General features: G+C 48.5%; 1 protein-coding gene across 21 annotated transcripts in view; it reads right to left on the reverse strand.

The window, feature by feature from the left end:
• CELF2 (CUGBP Elav-like family member 2) overlaps positions 1-15268 on the reverse strand; it is a 1172172-nt gene that overhangs the window by 477813 nt on the left and 679091 nt on the right. For 4 of the 21 annotated variants that reach the window (XM_085653486.1, XM_085653484.1, XM_085653519.1 and 1 more), the window contains exon 1: positions 1314-1465. The exons of 3 other annotated variants lie outside the window; for them this stretch is intronic. In XM_085653486.1, the coding sequence (XP_085509612.1) occupies positions 1314-1420 (107 nt within the window). In that variant the 5' untranslated portion in view covers positions 1421-1465. Of the gene's footprint in view, positions 1-245; positions 548-1313; positions 1467-15268 lie in introns of those variants that run through there. 14 more of the 21 variants (XM_085653496.1, XM_085653504.1, XM_085653494.1 and 11 more) reach the window with 6 other exon arrangements.

Here is a 15268-nt window from a genome sequence, read left to right on the forward strand (position 1 = left end):
TCTGCATTTGACGTCATTTAAGGGCATCTCTGTATTCGCCCAAAAGCCCTCCGTTACAGATATTAAATACCATTAATGTTTACTTTAATGGCGAGAACCATGAACAAGCGGACGTTTTTTTTTCGCCTTCTGGTGCAAACTGAACGGGGGTCTGGCGCTCGTTTCGGATTTCGCATAGCGACTGCTTGCTCTGATAAGGGGAAAGAAAGAGTGCGGAGTGTGGGATCCGAGCTCACTGAATTTACCTTTCTGCAGCCGGTGTTTTAGCGCGCTCCTATGACAACCAGGAGATTCCTCCAAAAGGCAGTCACAGTCCAAATGATGGGGCATAAAACACGCCAGGCGCGCTCTGGACACGAGGCGTTCGTCAGCTTGATATACGCGTTACAGGCATTTCCAATCGATAAGTTTTTCTCTCTGTTTAACAGCAAGGCAGGTGATCAATTCTCAACTTTCTCTGCGCAGGCACCGTGGGATGAGCAAGAGGTGGGGCAAACGGTGGTCAGCCCGGCGGAAACACCTGCGCGAGGGGCTGGGAACCCGCCCTAACACCGAGCCCGCACCGCACAACCCGATCGCGAGAGATAAAAGATGGCAAAATGGGGCTCGAGGCGGAAAGGTGGGGGGTGGCGTGCGGTGGGAGGGTGGGAAAGGGGCACGCACGGCCTGGAATGAAGCGAGTTTGACAGCTCCATTGTTGGGCTGTCCCATTGTCAGGCGCAGAGATGAATTCAAAGCTATGCTTCCGCTGCCGGATCAACAACAGGCTACATTTTCGAAGCACGGAGCCAAACTGGCAGAGTTTCCCTCACCCTCTCTCCACCCTAAACAGCTGGGCGTGCGCCACTCCCCCGCTGCACACTTCAGGACGCCGCGCTAGCCCACGTGAGGCCACTCCGTCCCCCACAGAAGGGAGCCTGGGCAGTGGTAGCGCCGAGAGGCTCTATTTAAGGAGGATAAATCCAGATTAAAGCACCGTTGGCCGTGGCAGCTTCTACCCTGGCGCGCGGGCGGCTTTAGACAGGATTAGGAAAAGGATGGTGAGGGGAGGCTGTTCCTAGAGAAGGCTGAGTTCGTAGTGGGCACGGAAGAAAGACAAAAAAATAAATAAGGAACAAAGAAACAAAAAGAGACCCAAACTAACAGCAAGAGGCATGGCGGACGGTCACCCCCCCCCTTCCCACCGGAGCACGCGCGCGTTTTCCTTTCACGGGAGCGAGAACTCTGCTCCGCGGCTCACCCCGGCTCTGGCCGCAGCGACAAACACAACGCGGGAAAAGCGCGGTGGGGGCTCGGGAGGAAACTCCACCTACCTCAGAAGCAGCTCCTCATTTCTCATAGGAACCGCCAGTTTGGGACAGCGCATGCTTTCTGCACAGATACTCTCAACAAAAGCCAGTTCACAAGTGCGCTCAAACATCAATGCCAGTGTCGCTGCTGGCTAATGGCCACTCTCTCCCCTCTCCCTCTCTCTCTCCGGCGCGCTCACCCCCTCTCTCGTCGGCGCAGAGTGCTCGAGCGAAGGGCCCCTGCAGAGCCAGTAAGCGGGAGTAATCCTCTGTGACAAGTTACGTTGTCTGGGCATATTTCACATTAATGCACTGCGCTGCCTATAGGGACTTTGTTTGCAGTCTGCCTAGCCTGCCTGGTGCTGGCTCTCCTAATTGCCAACCGAAATGGCTCTAAAATTAAGAGGGACTCAATTAGTGAAATCTGAACTTTTGTTCTTTTTTTCTTCATAATAGAATTTGAGGGAAAGGCGGGTCTCTCAGTATGTTTGTTGCTGCTTCGGCCTGATAGCCCAAGCATAATCTTTCGGCCAGCACGAGCTCTGTTCCACAGCACTGTGTGCTGTTTTTAAAGCGGTATATGAGCAGTTTAACAGCCGTGCGTTTTTTTTAATCAAACATTTCTTTTGCAATCACTATATTAAACACTTTTGGTGTTGATGCTCTGCAAAACATGGTAAGACCGTGGGTAGATATGCAATATGAGACCTTGCTGATGACATCTGCGCGCAAAGTTCAAGCCTGAGCGTCAAATCCTGACTCAGTCTTTCATCCTTGAGCGGTCGATAAAATGACTAATATTCATTGTGACAATTATGACATTTGTTCTATAAAGTGCTACGAAACGGCAAAGAAATGGAAGCAGGTGCTAAACAATGGTATATAAAAAAAACCTATTAATTTCGCTTACAAATAAATAAAAGAAATTTGGTTCGGAACAATTTAACAAAACAGAATGTCACACAAAAGAGCCCTTAAAGGGCACCGATCTAGCTACTCATATAAGACAGCAGAGCAAATTGCTGGCAACCGCCCCACCCGTCCCATAAACAAAAGATGTAATCAAGCACTGGGCTGCACGATAAGACCTAAGCCAGGGTTATCACCGTTCCAGGCCAGTCCTCTGGGACCGCCAAGGCTTGGCTGTCACTCCAAATGTTGAGCTGAAGACATTGCATGTTGGGTGGGCACTAAGGGGCAATTCAGAGTGTAGCATAGTGGAAGGCCGCAGGACATTGGCTGGGGCCCCCTCCCCACCACACTCGCTATTAGCCCTTCCCTTTTAGCAGTGAGAGGGGCACTGCAGATGGACCTTCACCTGGCTCTCCAGTCAGAAAGCAGTGACCAGGTGGCCCGTCAGCAGCGCCCTGCACTGCACAGCTTACGGCCTAGCCACAAACACTGATTTTCATTGCCCACGTCCGCCAAGCAAAGAAACGGATTGTGCTCCAGGGTCATTGCTTTCTTTGCTTTTCCCAAAATCATTCCCTCTTTGGGAGAATTTTTTTTCCGGATGGTCCAAATTAAATATGATGCCCTCTCAGAATTCTGCTGTCCTTAGAATGCAACTGGCACAGATGGCGATGAGCATCAGGCACTGATATCTAAATATGACTGGTGGTACTCTGCAATGTCCTCCAGTGACCTGGTGGGTTGACAGCAGCCTGTCAATCTTCAGATCAGCCCTTATGTAGCTAGCCTCAGATTATATATTAAAAACTCTCTCCTCTCCCCCCCTTCTCTTCCTCCCTCTCCTCCATCCCATACATCGTCCTTTTTGCCCAGCTGGAATAATTGCCATGAACAAAGTCTGCATCTCTTTGAACTGTTGGTTGGCAAGGAGCAGCCCTGATACACAATACATTCACTGATCGCCAGGCCCAGGCCAGATGTACTTTTGGTCTAAATGTTATTCAATAGATTTGATCTACCACATTCAGCTGCATCAGGCAACCCCTGTGTATTTGCAACAAAACGCCATGTAATGGTTACTCGGCAACATGTTTGGAAATTCATTTTCGACTTGCTTCTACGGCCTCACCATCTAAATGGTGCTTTGTAGCTGCCATTGGTCGCATGAGCTCAATACAAACTCAAGAAATACAAATAAGACATACGAAATGAATCAACAAGCTGTATAATTTAGTACAGACTTAAACAAATAAATACATGTATTAAAAGGCATGGTTACAAAACATGTTCTCATGTGATGAGTCACCTGGTAATCATGCCCTTTTATTGGCTCACGGTCCAGAATAGCTCAGTGTGAACCACCTGCATTGCTTCTGCTATGCCACCCCCAAGCTCGCCATCTTGGTCTATTAATAAGTGGAATGTATTACACAGAGTCATTTAAACAAGCCAAGATATGCTGGCAGATGACTGAGAATACGGGGCACAAGGCTATGGAACGCAAGCTTTGATACCAGGCACAACGTCCGTATCTTTATTTATGCGTTTTGTTTCATATCAATGTGCCACCTTCTGCTATTTCAGCGTGTTGTGCTGGCAAGGATGACATTGTTATGGTCAAGCCCCAAGCGTCTTATCAAGTCCATCTCTCCAAGTGTTTCCTCACCCAAGAGAAGGGTGGAAACAGGCAAGGACTCCTTCCTCTTTCATCCTGTGACTGCCCTAGGGTTATATGCTTGCCCCTCTTGATGCTCTCTTCCTCTCTACATCGCTTCTTCTCTACACCTCAAGTGAGGCCATCTTTTCACTAGATTTCTCTTTGCACATGCTCTTCAGCAACAACATGTTAATCGATTCTTTCCTTTCCACTGTCAACCCTCACCTCCAGTAAGTTCATTGCACTGCATCACAGCCATGAGACACCAGAAGGCCCCTGTGCCCACTCATGCCCAGCGGAGTCAAATCCAAGATCCCCTACTGCGCATCCTCAGGGGAGCATTAACACTCCCTCCTCACTTCCATTTAATCCCTTTTAACACTCAGGACCCCAGACACTTGCAAGGAACTACACATACACGTAAACTCACAAATGAAAGAGACTGACACATCCACAGTGACAACTGCCCCTTTTTTGTACTCCTCAGCATACCAAGAGCTCACAAACTTCTCGTCTTCATAGTGGCTAAAAAGCAAGTTGTTTCTTCAGTATCCCCCAGTAGACTTTCACTCCTTTCCCATTTGCTTCCTGAATGTTTTCAAGCTTAACAGTCTTCACCACCGCCCTTTTTTACAGACATCTTGTGGGATCCTCCTAATTGGATAAGATAATTCCTCACTCCAGATTGTTAGGGAATTCATGACCCTGAACCCTCTCTTTCAATTTCGATATCAGCAACCACTCTACGCTATGCCCCACATCACAAAACCACCTTACCACCCACAAATCACTCTGCAATATCCATAAGTCGTGCCCTCTCTCTTCTAGCCCCATAAAACCCTATCTTTGGTTCTCACACAAAGCTCTTGAAGTTACATTGGACCTACGATGGTGACCAGTCAACACCCTGTGAGCTCATGTCAGCATCTGATGACCATCTACAGCATATGAACATTGATGTAACATATGCATTTCACACTTGTGCATCTTGCCCTATGTGTTCGAACCAGGGCTCGAGTCGGGGTACCACACGGGTGGACGGCGTCCCCCCACTTATTTTACCGGGAGCTCGATAACTGGAGCAAATGGAGCCACACATTCATTCTTTGGCCTCTTTGGGGCGAGATCGGAGCTCATTCATAATGCTGCTCACACGCTGGCTTCACAGATGCAATCGCATCTAAGGGGTGAGCGAGGGGAGGCAATGAGTCTGATGGTGCAAGCCACCTTTCGTGACGTCACTTCCTGTCGTGACGTCAGAGTCCCCCCACTTCTTTTTTTACGACTTGTGCCCTGGTTCGTACCAACTATTCCCACTGCCCTTGCTTATCACCGTACTTGTCAAGATGCTAAATACAATTGACTTCCATTATGAGTGACATAGACGCCAGGAGACCTGCATTTTTTACAAGACCTACAGTATTACTTATAAGGCTCGCAAATACTATCACCATTTCCCACCTGGCAGAAAGACTCTCTCTATCAGGAGGGCAATACAGTGCAAGAAAGCCAGATATCTTTAGATTCAAAGTCAAGTAGAGGGAAATGACAAGAGGACAAACCTCCGGCTGGTTTATATAAATTCATATTGCTGTACATCAGGCTGGTGTCTTCATTCCTGTGCTTCTGAATGAACTAAAACCATAAGTACTTTATATGCTAATAATAAGGAATATGTTTTCCCCTCCTGTCCTAGAATAGAAGACTCACATCTTCCCCAAAACTATATGAAAATTACACTGTAGCTTCCCCTTTCTGGTATTCAGTACAGCACTTTGTTGCTCCCTAACATTTTTTGTGCAGGTCATATGTGTTAATGCTGCCTGGAGGGTCTTATCTCCATATCTCTGTTTTTCAAATATACTCGTATGTCTATCTGCTGCTATGATTTCTTGCACCTTACAAATTCCCATCTTCATCCCTTACAATTATGACAGATCTAGTGTACTATTTTTGAGTTTCACCGTTTGCTTTTATTTGCTAGCCTCCTAGACTTCTTTTTCCTGGGTTCCTCACTCCCAAAGCCCCCTCACTCCCCATTAAAAAGGCTCCTTTAGAATCTACCTGCTTGAAAATTACACTTTTAAAGTCTAGAACCTGTACTATAAAAATGTGTTGACTGAATGTGCTGCAACAATATAAATCAACTAGTTTGTGGTCACCAGATCACAGTTGTTAGCGGAATGTAATGTCCAACACTTTGATACCTTGTGAGCACTACATGCACATTTGACCCTATCAGAGTGTGCCTTGAAGTTAGCTGATTGAGGAAGACCCCTTGTAGGGAATACATGGTACCCGTACTCGTAGAGTCAAAAACAGCTGGAATGCTTTTATACGCATCTGGGGAACTGTACTCCCATCTAAATTTAACACCAGGCTTGAAGCATAAATTAAAGACACAATACATAACAGCGTCTCCGTTAAGAAAGTGCTTTCAACTGAATGCATTTTTGTTTCAAGTGATGGAATGTTCGTTAACGCTACGACTGTATTTTTATCGGTCTATGAAGGATGAACTAGTAAATTGGACAGTGAGGGATTTAAAACTTTGAATTAAAGGCTACAAACATGGGTGTGTAAAAGCAGTTTTCCACCCAGTGACACAGCCAGTGTGTCATGGACCCTAGTGCAAGGGAGGAAGTTGCCCCTTGGCTGCTTTTTGAACTGTGAAAGAGAGAAAACGACAAGGTTCAGTGGGTCACAGACCTCTGGGCCCTGGTCCCACTGATCCTGCTGCAACAAGGGAAGCTACGCCCGTTTCCACCTCTTGAAGGGGGATTGTGGAATAGGGCCTGCTCTATCTCTTCTTTTCCTTTTCTGCCACACCAAGTAGGATGGAATACTCCTGTCTCCTCACATGCATCACCATGCGTCTAGTGGAAGACAAAGTGCCAATCTCATGTAGTGCCGAAACAGACAGCGGCGGGCTGAACATCATGTCGCTATTTTAGGCCTTCTTTGTTTTTAGGCCTATTCCACTGGCTGATGCCTCTGTCAACCAGGTCTGTCAAAATGGCCTCAGTCTGTCCTACAGTGAGTGATGAGGTGAAGGAAAAGCATGCACTGGAATGCACCACATTGTGCTTTGGGACTGGGAGGAGAGGTGGTGAAGGCTAGGGTGGAGCGGAAGCCATTTCAATTTTTTTTTTTTTCAATATTACTTTATTTCGACCTATTTCGGCCATAAAAGTAGCAGTTAAAACACAATACAATAAAATACACAATAAAAGCATCATCAGTTAAAAAAGAATTTTTTTTTACAGCTAACACCCCAGATTAGTCTAGGCACTGTTTCGAATTAAAAAATTAAAAAACTCCTTTTTATCCAGAATGCATGGAGATACTTAGAAAGTGCAAACACAATGTGAGCTGCTGTATTAGATTTAAAGACTCTAAGTGCATCTGCATATTTACGAAAACCCAGGTTCCTACATACAGGTATAATCCAGTGCTTCCGGGCTCTGCTGTACATGGGACAGAAGAAAAGGATGTGGCATTCATTCTCTAAATCCGTGCCACAGCCAGGGCATTTGGAAACCCCGGAGCTAGACCACTTGTTTGTGAAGCATGCAAGGGGGAGGCAGCCAAACCTCCATTGGATGTATAACTTTCTGGCCAGTACAGGATAAATTACATTTAAATAGTCCTCAAAGGAGTATACAGATTTAAACTCTAAAAATGAATTTACCATAGGACCAATACGTGAGTTATGCAGCCATGCACTAGTGCATCTAGCTCTATGTGACTGGGTAAGCTGTTTTCCTGAGATCTCACTGCAGGCAATCGCTGGCTGATGCCACAAATCCACAAGACCCATTAACGTTAATTCCTGTTTGACATAGGAGAGCCAGGGGATGTGCACAGCTTTGCTCAGATTTAATACTTCCTGCAGTTCAGTTCTATATTGTGTGAGTTCAGGGGTTAGCCATAATCTCCTCCAGAATCTGAGGGGTTTAAGAAGCCATTTCAATCAAGAGGGTTTGACTGAGATAACTAGCACTTTGCCCACTCCTGCACATGGGTTGTAGATGCAGACCTTCAACTCACTGAGTTACCATGCTGATAACATTTGTTTTGCGTGTTCGCCTTGTGCATGCCTATCAGGGGGAGCTCCATCTCTGTACGAGCAGGGGAACTGTTCCAGCAAGGATGGGATTCATCAGCATCCCTCTGGCAACCAGAAAGATGTGAAGCCCTGGCTGTTCCCAAGAAGAGGCCGCAAGGCTAGGGAGACCTCTGCTCTGGCCAGACTCTGCAGCAGAAACTACCGCCTTTCTATGGTAATGAAGCTTGCAGCGCAGTGAAGCTGCTTCACGACGTCCCATGTGTGAAGCAAGACCCAGGCCAGACACTGGCCTCCTGACTTGTGCTTGGGTGCACTGCTTGGAGTGTCACAGAGATGTACACTGCACGGCCCCTGTCACTGAGAAAGCCATGTTAAACTGCCTGGGACTCCATAAACCTGGACACAGGGAAAACTTGTCATTCATTGTACACTCCTTTAGTTATGTCTACTTCTTGAATGCCCTCTAGACCTGCAATGCAAGCATACTGCTAGCATGAACCAGGCCCACTTTGGAATCTGTTTTATGCTGCACTACTCTTTCCAGGCTCAGTCTGCAAATCCCATGTAATCTGAAATGTAGTTAACCTGCCCTTGTACTCTCCGAGCATACAAATTATACCCTGCGCGAAGCTGAGCACTATTCCAATATTGCAATATTAATTGGTAGTATTCGCTTGCACGACCTGTCACTTGCATGTAAGACAGCCTGCACGACCCCCTGCACGAGAGCCTGCATCACTGCACCTCTCATCTTTAAGTGTGGTGTCCCTCGCTCCTTTTTATTTCAATTCAATGCACAGTGACCAGAGCAAGATAAGAGCAGCACTCTGCAGCCCACGCGACACGGACCCCGCCCAGATAACGCATACGACACACCCACGCTCATCCACGGCACTCACACTTAGTGGTGTGCGGCCCGTCCTCAAATCTCTCCAGTGTCTCGTCAGGGGTGCAAAGCACTGCAGAAAAAAATGATAATGCAAAACGATCCAGGCGCGCGGCCGCACACCTGTCAGGGTGGTACATGCTGCCCAGAGCTGCCAACCTCGGTCCACGGTTTGGGCACGCGCTCTTTTCACAGCTGCTCTTGTGCTTTCCTTCGGGCCCTGGGCAGTTCCGCTGCTGCCTTCAATAAACCCTCAGTAATAATCCCTGAGAGAGGCGTCTACTGAACCCGATACTTCCCTGCTCCTGGCCGTTCCTGCTGCATTGAAATGTGGCACAGTAGGCAGCGCTTTGAGCCGGGCGTGTTTCCCTGGAGGCCAGCCGGGCGGCGGACCCGCTCACATGAGCCATGCAATTGTCAGACGGGGAAGCATTCCGTGCGCCCGCGCGGGGTCCACGCGCCACGGGGAGGAGATCAGAATACATTGGTTAATGAGCTGCAAGGCAGGGGGCAGGAGGGAGGGGCGACGAGCACACGTGGGGAGAGGCACATAGCCTGCTGAGGAGGAGGTGTGGACGAGGGTCGGGCAGTGATGTAGGCCAAAATGACCACCTCCTTCTGAAAAACTGGTGAGGAGGAAGGGAGGGGGTGAGGCCAGATGCAATAGGGAGTGGAATCCAGTGTGCAAGGACATAGCACGGTAGAGTAACATACTCCCGCCCCTCCCACTACCTGTCATTTTTAGGAAGAGTGAAAATTGGAATAAAGGAATGCAAGGGGCTGAGTGGGGTCCAATTGAGAATGAGAAACGGGAGGATGGAGGGGAAAGAGGGCTGATTATGAGAATAGTGGAAGTTCAATAGAACAAGAGTTGGAAAAGCTAATAAGTCTTGCCAACTGTACCTACTGACTTTGGCAATGATTTTTTAGCCGTGCTGTTCAGCATCACCATGCGTGAAGTGGAAGACAAAGTGCCAATCCCATGTAGTGCCGAAACAGACAGAGGGCTGCACATCATGTCGCTGTTTTAGGCCTTCTTGGATGAGAGACTTGGATGACCTGCGGGAGGACACCCTGCAGCTCTGACAGTAGTAGTCCTACCTTTGTAACTGACGACTGCAGCATCCTCTTTGAATGGCTGCACACTTGCTTTAGAATCTCTGTAAGACCAGGGGGCATATGTATGAAACTCCCGTTTTGCGAATCTCAAATTGCGATATTTTGCGATTTGCAGTTTGAGATTCGCAAATCGGGATGTAAAAAAAAAAAAAATCGCAAATGTTAAGCGATTTCTTAATCGCAAAAAATTCTCAGAAACATCATTAGCGATTCCTTAATTGCGAAATTAGCAAATTAAGAAATCGCAAAAACGGGAATCTGCAATACAGGTGCAGCCTGATGGCATCACAACCAGGAAGTGGGAGTGATTTCCTGCACCTGCTCACCTGAGCCACACCCAGAGGCTGTTTGGTGAGTGTGAGGAGGCATCCCAGGAGAGAACAAACCCCAATGGAGTCCCACAAGCAACATGTGGGCAAGGAGCAGAGAAGAGAAAGAGAAAGCACAAGTTCTCTGACAAGGAGCAGGAGGTCCTCATAGAGAAGATGGTTTGCAGCCATGAGCTCCTCTTCGGGAAAAAGGCACTGCGAGTCCCAGAAGCAAGGAAACGAAAGATCTGGCTGGAGATACAACAGAAAGTCAATGCTGTGGGTGTGACAAATCGCACTGTCGAGGAATTGCGCAAGCGATGGTACGATATGCGGCAGAGGTCGAAGGAGAGGGTGGCAGCCAGACTAAAGGATGCAAACAAGACCGGGGGAGGACCATCCACAGCAGCACAGCCAACACCCCACGAGGAGCTTGTGGAGTCCACCCTCCTGCCTGAGAGCGTCGGTGGTGTGGCTGACATTGACAGCTCCGACCCTGCATCCAGCAGCCAAGGTAAGATGCATGCCAAATCGATCTGCACTGATCCCCATCCCATGCACACTTCCCCAAATGCACGTAATATACACAAAAAATGTCATTCCAGTCCAAGTCTTACAGCACACCCAGCAATGCATCATGGAACTTGTAGTAATATGTCTGACAGTGTGTCCATGAGACATAGGAAATCTAATGCAAAATGTGGGTCGGGGATAAGGGAATAATACAGTGTCAGAAGTTAGCCGAGACAAACTGTAGAAACTTTATTGAGTGCAAATTGCAGACAAAGACACAAACTCATGTTTCCCCTTTACATCCACAGCACAATCCAGGGCACGTGATGACAGTGCAGAGGGAGATGAGTCTGAACATCCTGAGGAGCAGCATGACGATGGGGACTACAGTGATGATACGGAGCACACAACAATCCTGCGCAGGAAGCGCAGACATGTGCCCCCACTGCCTCCATTGGAGGATGACATACAGGCCACAGGGGAGGACAGTGACAGAAGAGAGGAGAGTCAGGGTGTGTCACACATGCCGAGTGAGGAAACACCAAGGCCGAGCATTCCATCCCTGGAAAGACGCAGGTCAAGGCCCAGGAGCAGCACTGCGACTGAAGCGGAGAACACCATATTTTCAGGGCTGGAACACAGCATGCTGCAGGTACAGCGCCTGCAATGTAAATCATTGCGCTCAATAAATAGGCAGCTATGCAGTCTCAACAGAAATCAGCGAAACATGGGGGAGGGCATCATGGGCATGGCAGGTACCATACGTGACCTCTGTGACACTCTGAGACACAACCAAGACGCCAGTGACAGGGCTGCCCGACGTGCCAATGCACGACTGCACACTTATACTAAGGCCGTGAACCGCCTCTGCACCACCACCAGCAATCTGACACGTAGAAGCATTTCCATGCAGTTGGAAATGTCGCACTGCTGTCAGGACATAGCAAGAGGACTAGAACAGGTCACCAGTGCCGTGGAGTAAATGCAGACGGCCAACTCTGCTGGCACCGCTCTCATGGCCTCTGGCGAGAGTGAGGACACCTCCAGTAGGAGTAGCATCACTCCTACATTGCCTGGAGCTAGACGGCCCAGTTCCAGACAGGGTGCCAGACCCAGGAACACCACGGAGGGCACTCAGCCTGGAAGCCAGACAGCACCAATGCGTCACCGAAGGAGATGAACTGTTCAGTGACAATTTAGCATAAATGGGTGATGTAACCCAACAATGCAGATTGCACAGTTACTCGTGCCGTACCTGCACTGTGTGCATAACATGTGCTGGGTACAGCAACACTTAAAGATTGTGAAGTGTGAATAAACACAGCACACATTAGAATAATTTTTTGTCTCATGTCATCATTACTCACCTAGAAGTAATTTTGTGTGATCTCAGTCCGTCTCTGGCGTCCAGCAGCTGCCCCGACTCCTGATGCTGGTCTGCCAGGGGAAGCAGGGCAATCGTCATCCGATGTGTTTGTATCGGTCACATCAATTGTGGTGCCTTTCCTCATAGCCATGTTATGGAGCATTGCACAGCTTGCCACGATTTTACAGCAGGTCTCAGGGTTGTATTACAGTGCACCTCCACTTTTATGCAGACACCGAAACCGGCTCTTTAGGATTCCAAACGTACGCTCAATGACGCAGCGTGTAGATCTGTGTGCCCTGTTGTATCTCCTCTCGCTTGCATTGGCTGGATCCAGATACGGGGTCAGGATGAAGTCCCGCACTGCATAGGCACTGTCACCTGCAGGGATACACACAATAGGTAAGTCAGTGTCCCCACCCTCCAGTGATGTAGTGGATATATGGATGTGTGCCATGTATTTACCTAGTAGGTATCCCTCCCCAAACTCTCCAGCACTCAGACGTCTGTGTATTCCACTGTGTCTAAAGATGAAAGTGTCATGTGTACTGCCCGGGTATTTGGGTACAATGTCATTGATGATATACTTTGCGTTGCACACAATCTGTATATTCAGGGAATGGTAGCATTTACGGTTTCTGTGGACATATTCAGTTGCTGATGGGGGTGTGATGGCCACATGGGTCCCATCGATGCAGCCAATGACGTGGGGGAAACGTGCAATCTGGTAGAAGTCAAGTTTTGTTTGCTGTAATGCCTGTTGGGTGGTGGGGAAGTATATGTGATGTGATAGCCTCTGTAGCATTGCATCTAGAAAGGCATGGAAAAAGCGCAAAAGTGCACTCTGTGACACCCCACCAACCTCCGCTATGACCCCTTGAAAACTCCCTGACGCCAGGAGGTGCAGGGAGCACAGGACCTGCACATGTGTGGGAATTGTTTGTGTCCTGCGTGTAGGGTGTTCCAAATAGGGTTTCAGCTCCTCAATCAGGTCCAATATGGTCTGTGGGTGCAGCCTGTACTTGCCATGGATGTCCTCTTCAGTGTGCTGGAACAGAGTGATGCGCAGCCTGAATATACGTTCCTGTCTCATTCTCCTCTGTGCAAGAGCCCGAATACGCAGCCTCCTGGCTATGACAAACAGTGCTGCCATTGTGGAAGGTTCTGCTGTATTGTGGGGTGGTTTAAGTACCTTGCACCTGTTTACCACCTGCATGCAATTGGTGTTAATTGCGATTTCTTATTTTGCGAATTTCGTTATTTCGCAATTAGCGAGTTTTTCATACATTTGCTTGCGATTTCTTAATTTGCGATATCCTTTTTGCGATTTTCGTAAATTGAGAATATCGCAATTTAGGAATTCGCAAGCTTATTCGCAAATTTTGAGTTTCGCAGCCTAAGAAATCGCTAATTTAGCGATTTCTTATTTTGCACTGGGAATGTGTGTCATACATATGAAATTGCAAAATTTTAGTCGCAAACTCTGTTTTTTGCGATTCGCAGCGTTTGCGACTAAAATTTGGTTTCATACATATGCCCCATAGTGGTTGGATCCAATACAAACTAAATGACTGAAATCAAAAGAATACATTTGAGTTTTGGTTCAAACATTAGAAAACACTAATTTGGGAGCCCACAGTGATCAATTCTGTTCCGATTTCATGTATTTATTACATATATTCATGCTTAGATGAAGTTCACCTACGTGGGATTACCATTCATCAATACTAAAACCCCTGGTGGTCACTACTTCTTGCACAAAGTACCTTGTGTTTCCAAGTCCTGCAAAACTGGGAGTTATTCTGATCTATTATTGGAAGTGAAGCACCTGAACATTCTTTTTACGTCTCGCTCTCACCTAGACAATGCGCATGTGCTGTTGCTTGAGAGAAATATTGTTAATTGCAAGGAGCTTGGAGCTCACCCATTGCTTATAACTAAAATCAGGTGTTTGTTAAGCGCGACTACTCACCCGTAAGGATCTCAAGGCGCTAGGGGGTGTGGGGGTGGGGCGCAGGTTCCAGTCCATCATGGAGGGGGGGTCTGTCGAATAGCCAGGTTTTGAGGTTTCTTGCGAAGATGGGGAGCGATGTTATTGGTCTGAGGTGGAACGGAAGGTCGTTCCAGGCTCTGGCTGCACGCAAGGAGAAGAAGCGGCCTCCCGATCTGGTCTTTTTGGTGCGGGGGACCATGGCGTAGGAGAGCTGGGCTGATCGTAGGGTCCTTTGCGGTGCATGGAATTTGAGTTGGCTATTCAGGTATGCTGATCCGGTGTCGTGGAGGGCCTTGTGAGTGTGGGTTAGCATCTTGAAGGTGACTCTAGCTTTCATGGGGAGCCAGTGAAGTGTGCGCAGGTGCTGGGAGATGTGGCAGTGTCTTGGCAGGTTGAGGACCAGTCTTGCGGCGACGTTTTGGATGTTCTGTAGCTTGCCGGTGAGGTTTTTGTTTATTCCGGCATAGAGTGCGTTGCCGTAGTCGAGCCTGCTGGCGACCAGGGCGTGAGTGACGGTCTTTCTGTGTTCGAGGGGGATCCGTTTGAAGGTCTTACGTAGGAGACGGAGGGTGTGGAAGCAGGGGGACGAGCTGGAGTTGATCTGGCGGTCCATTTTGAGCTCTGAGTCCAGGATGATTCCCAGGTTGCGTGCGTGGTCCGTGGGGATGGGCGGGCTTCCGAGGGCAGGGCGCCACCAGGTGTCGTTCCAGGAATCTGTGTTTGGTCCCATGATGAGTACTTCCGTTTTGTTGGTGTTTAGTTGTGGGCAGCTGTTTTTCATCCATTTGGCGACAGCTTCCATGCCTTCGCAAAAGTTGTGTCTGGCGGTGTTGGGTTCGTTGGATAGGCTGAGGATGAGTTGGGTGTCGTCTGCGTATGACACAATGTTGAGTCCGTAGGGTCTGACGATAGGGGCGAGCGGAGCCATGTAGACATTGAAGAGCGTAGGGCTGAGGGAGGACCCCTGGGGGACTCCGCAGGTGGTAGGTGTAGGGTCCGAGAGGAAAGGGGGGGGGGGGGGAGTCTGACCCACTGCGTTCTGCCGGAGAGGAAGGAGCGGATCCAGTCGAGGGGCTTGTCTTGGATCCCTGCATCATGGAGTCTGCATATTAGGGTGCGGTGAGAGACGTGTCGAACGCCGCTGAGAGGTCGAGGA

Source organism: Triturus cristatus, chromosome 4_1 (genome assembly GCF_964204655.1).
Source record: "Triturus cristatus chromosome 4_1, aTriCri1.1, whole genome shotgun sequence".
Lineage (NCBI taxonomy): Eukaryota > Metazoa > Chordata > Amphibia > Caudata > Salamandridae > Triturus > Triturus cristatus.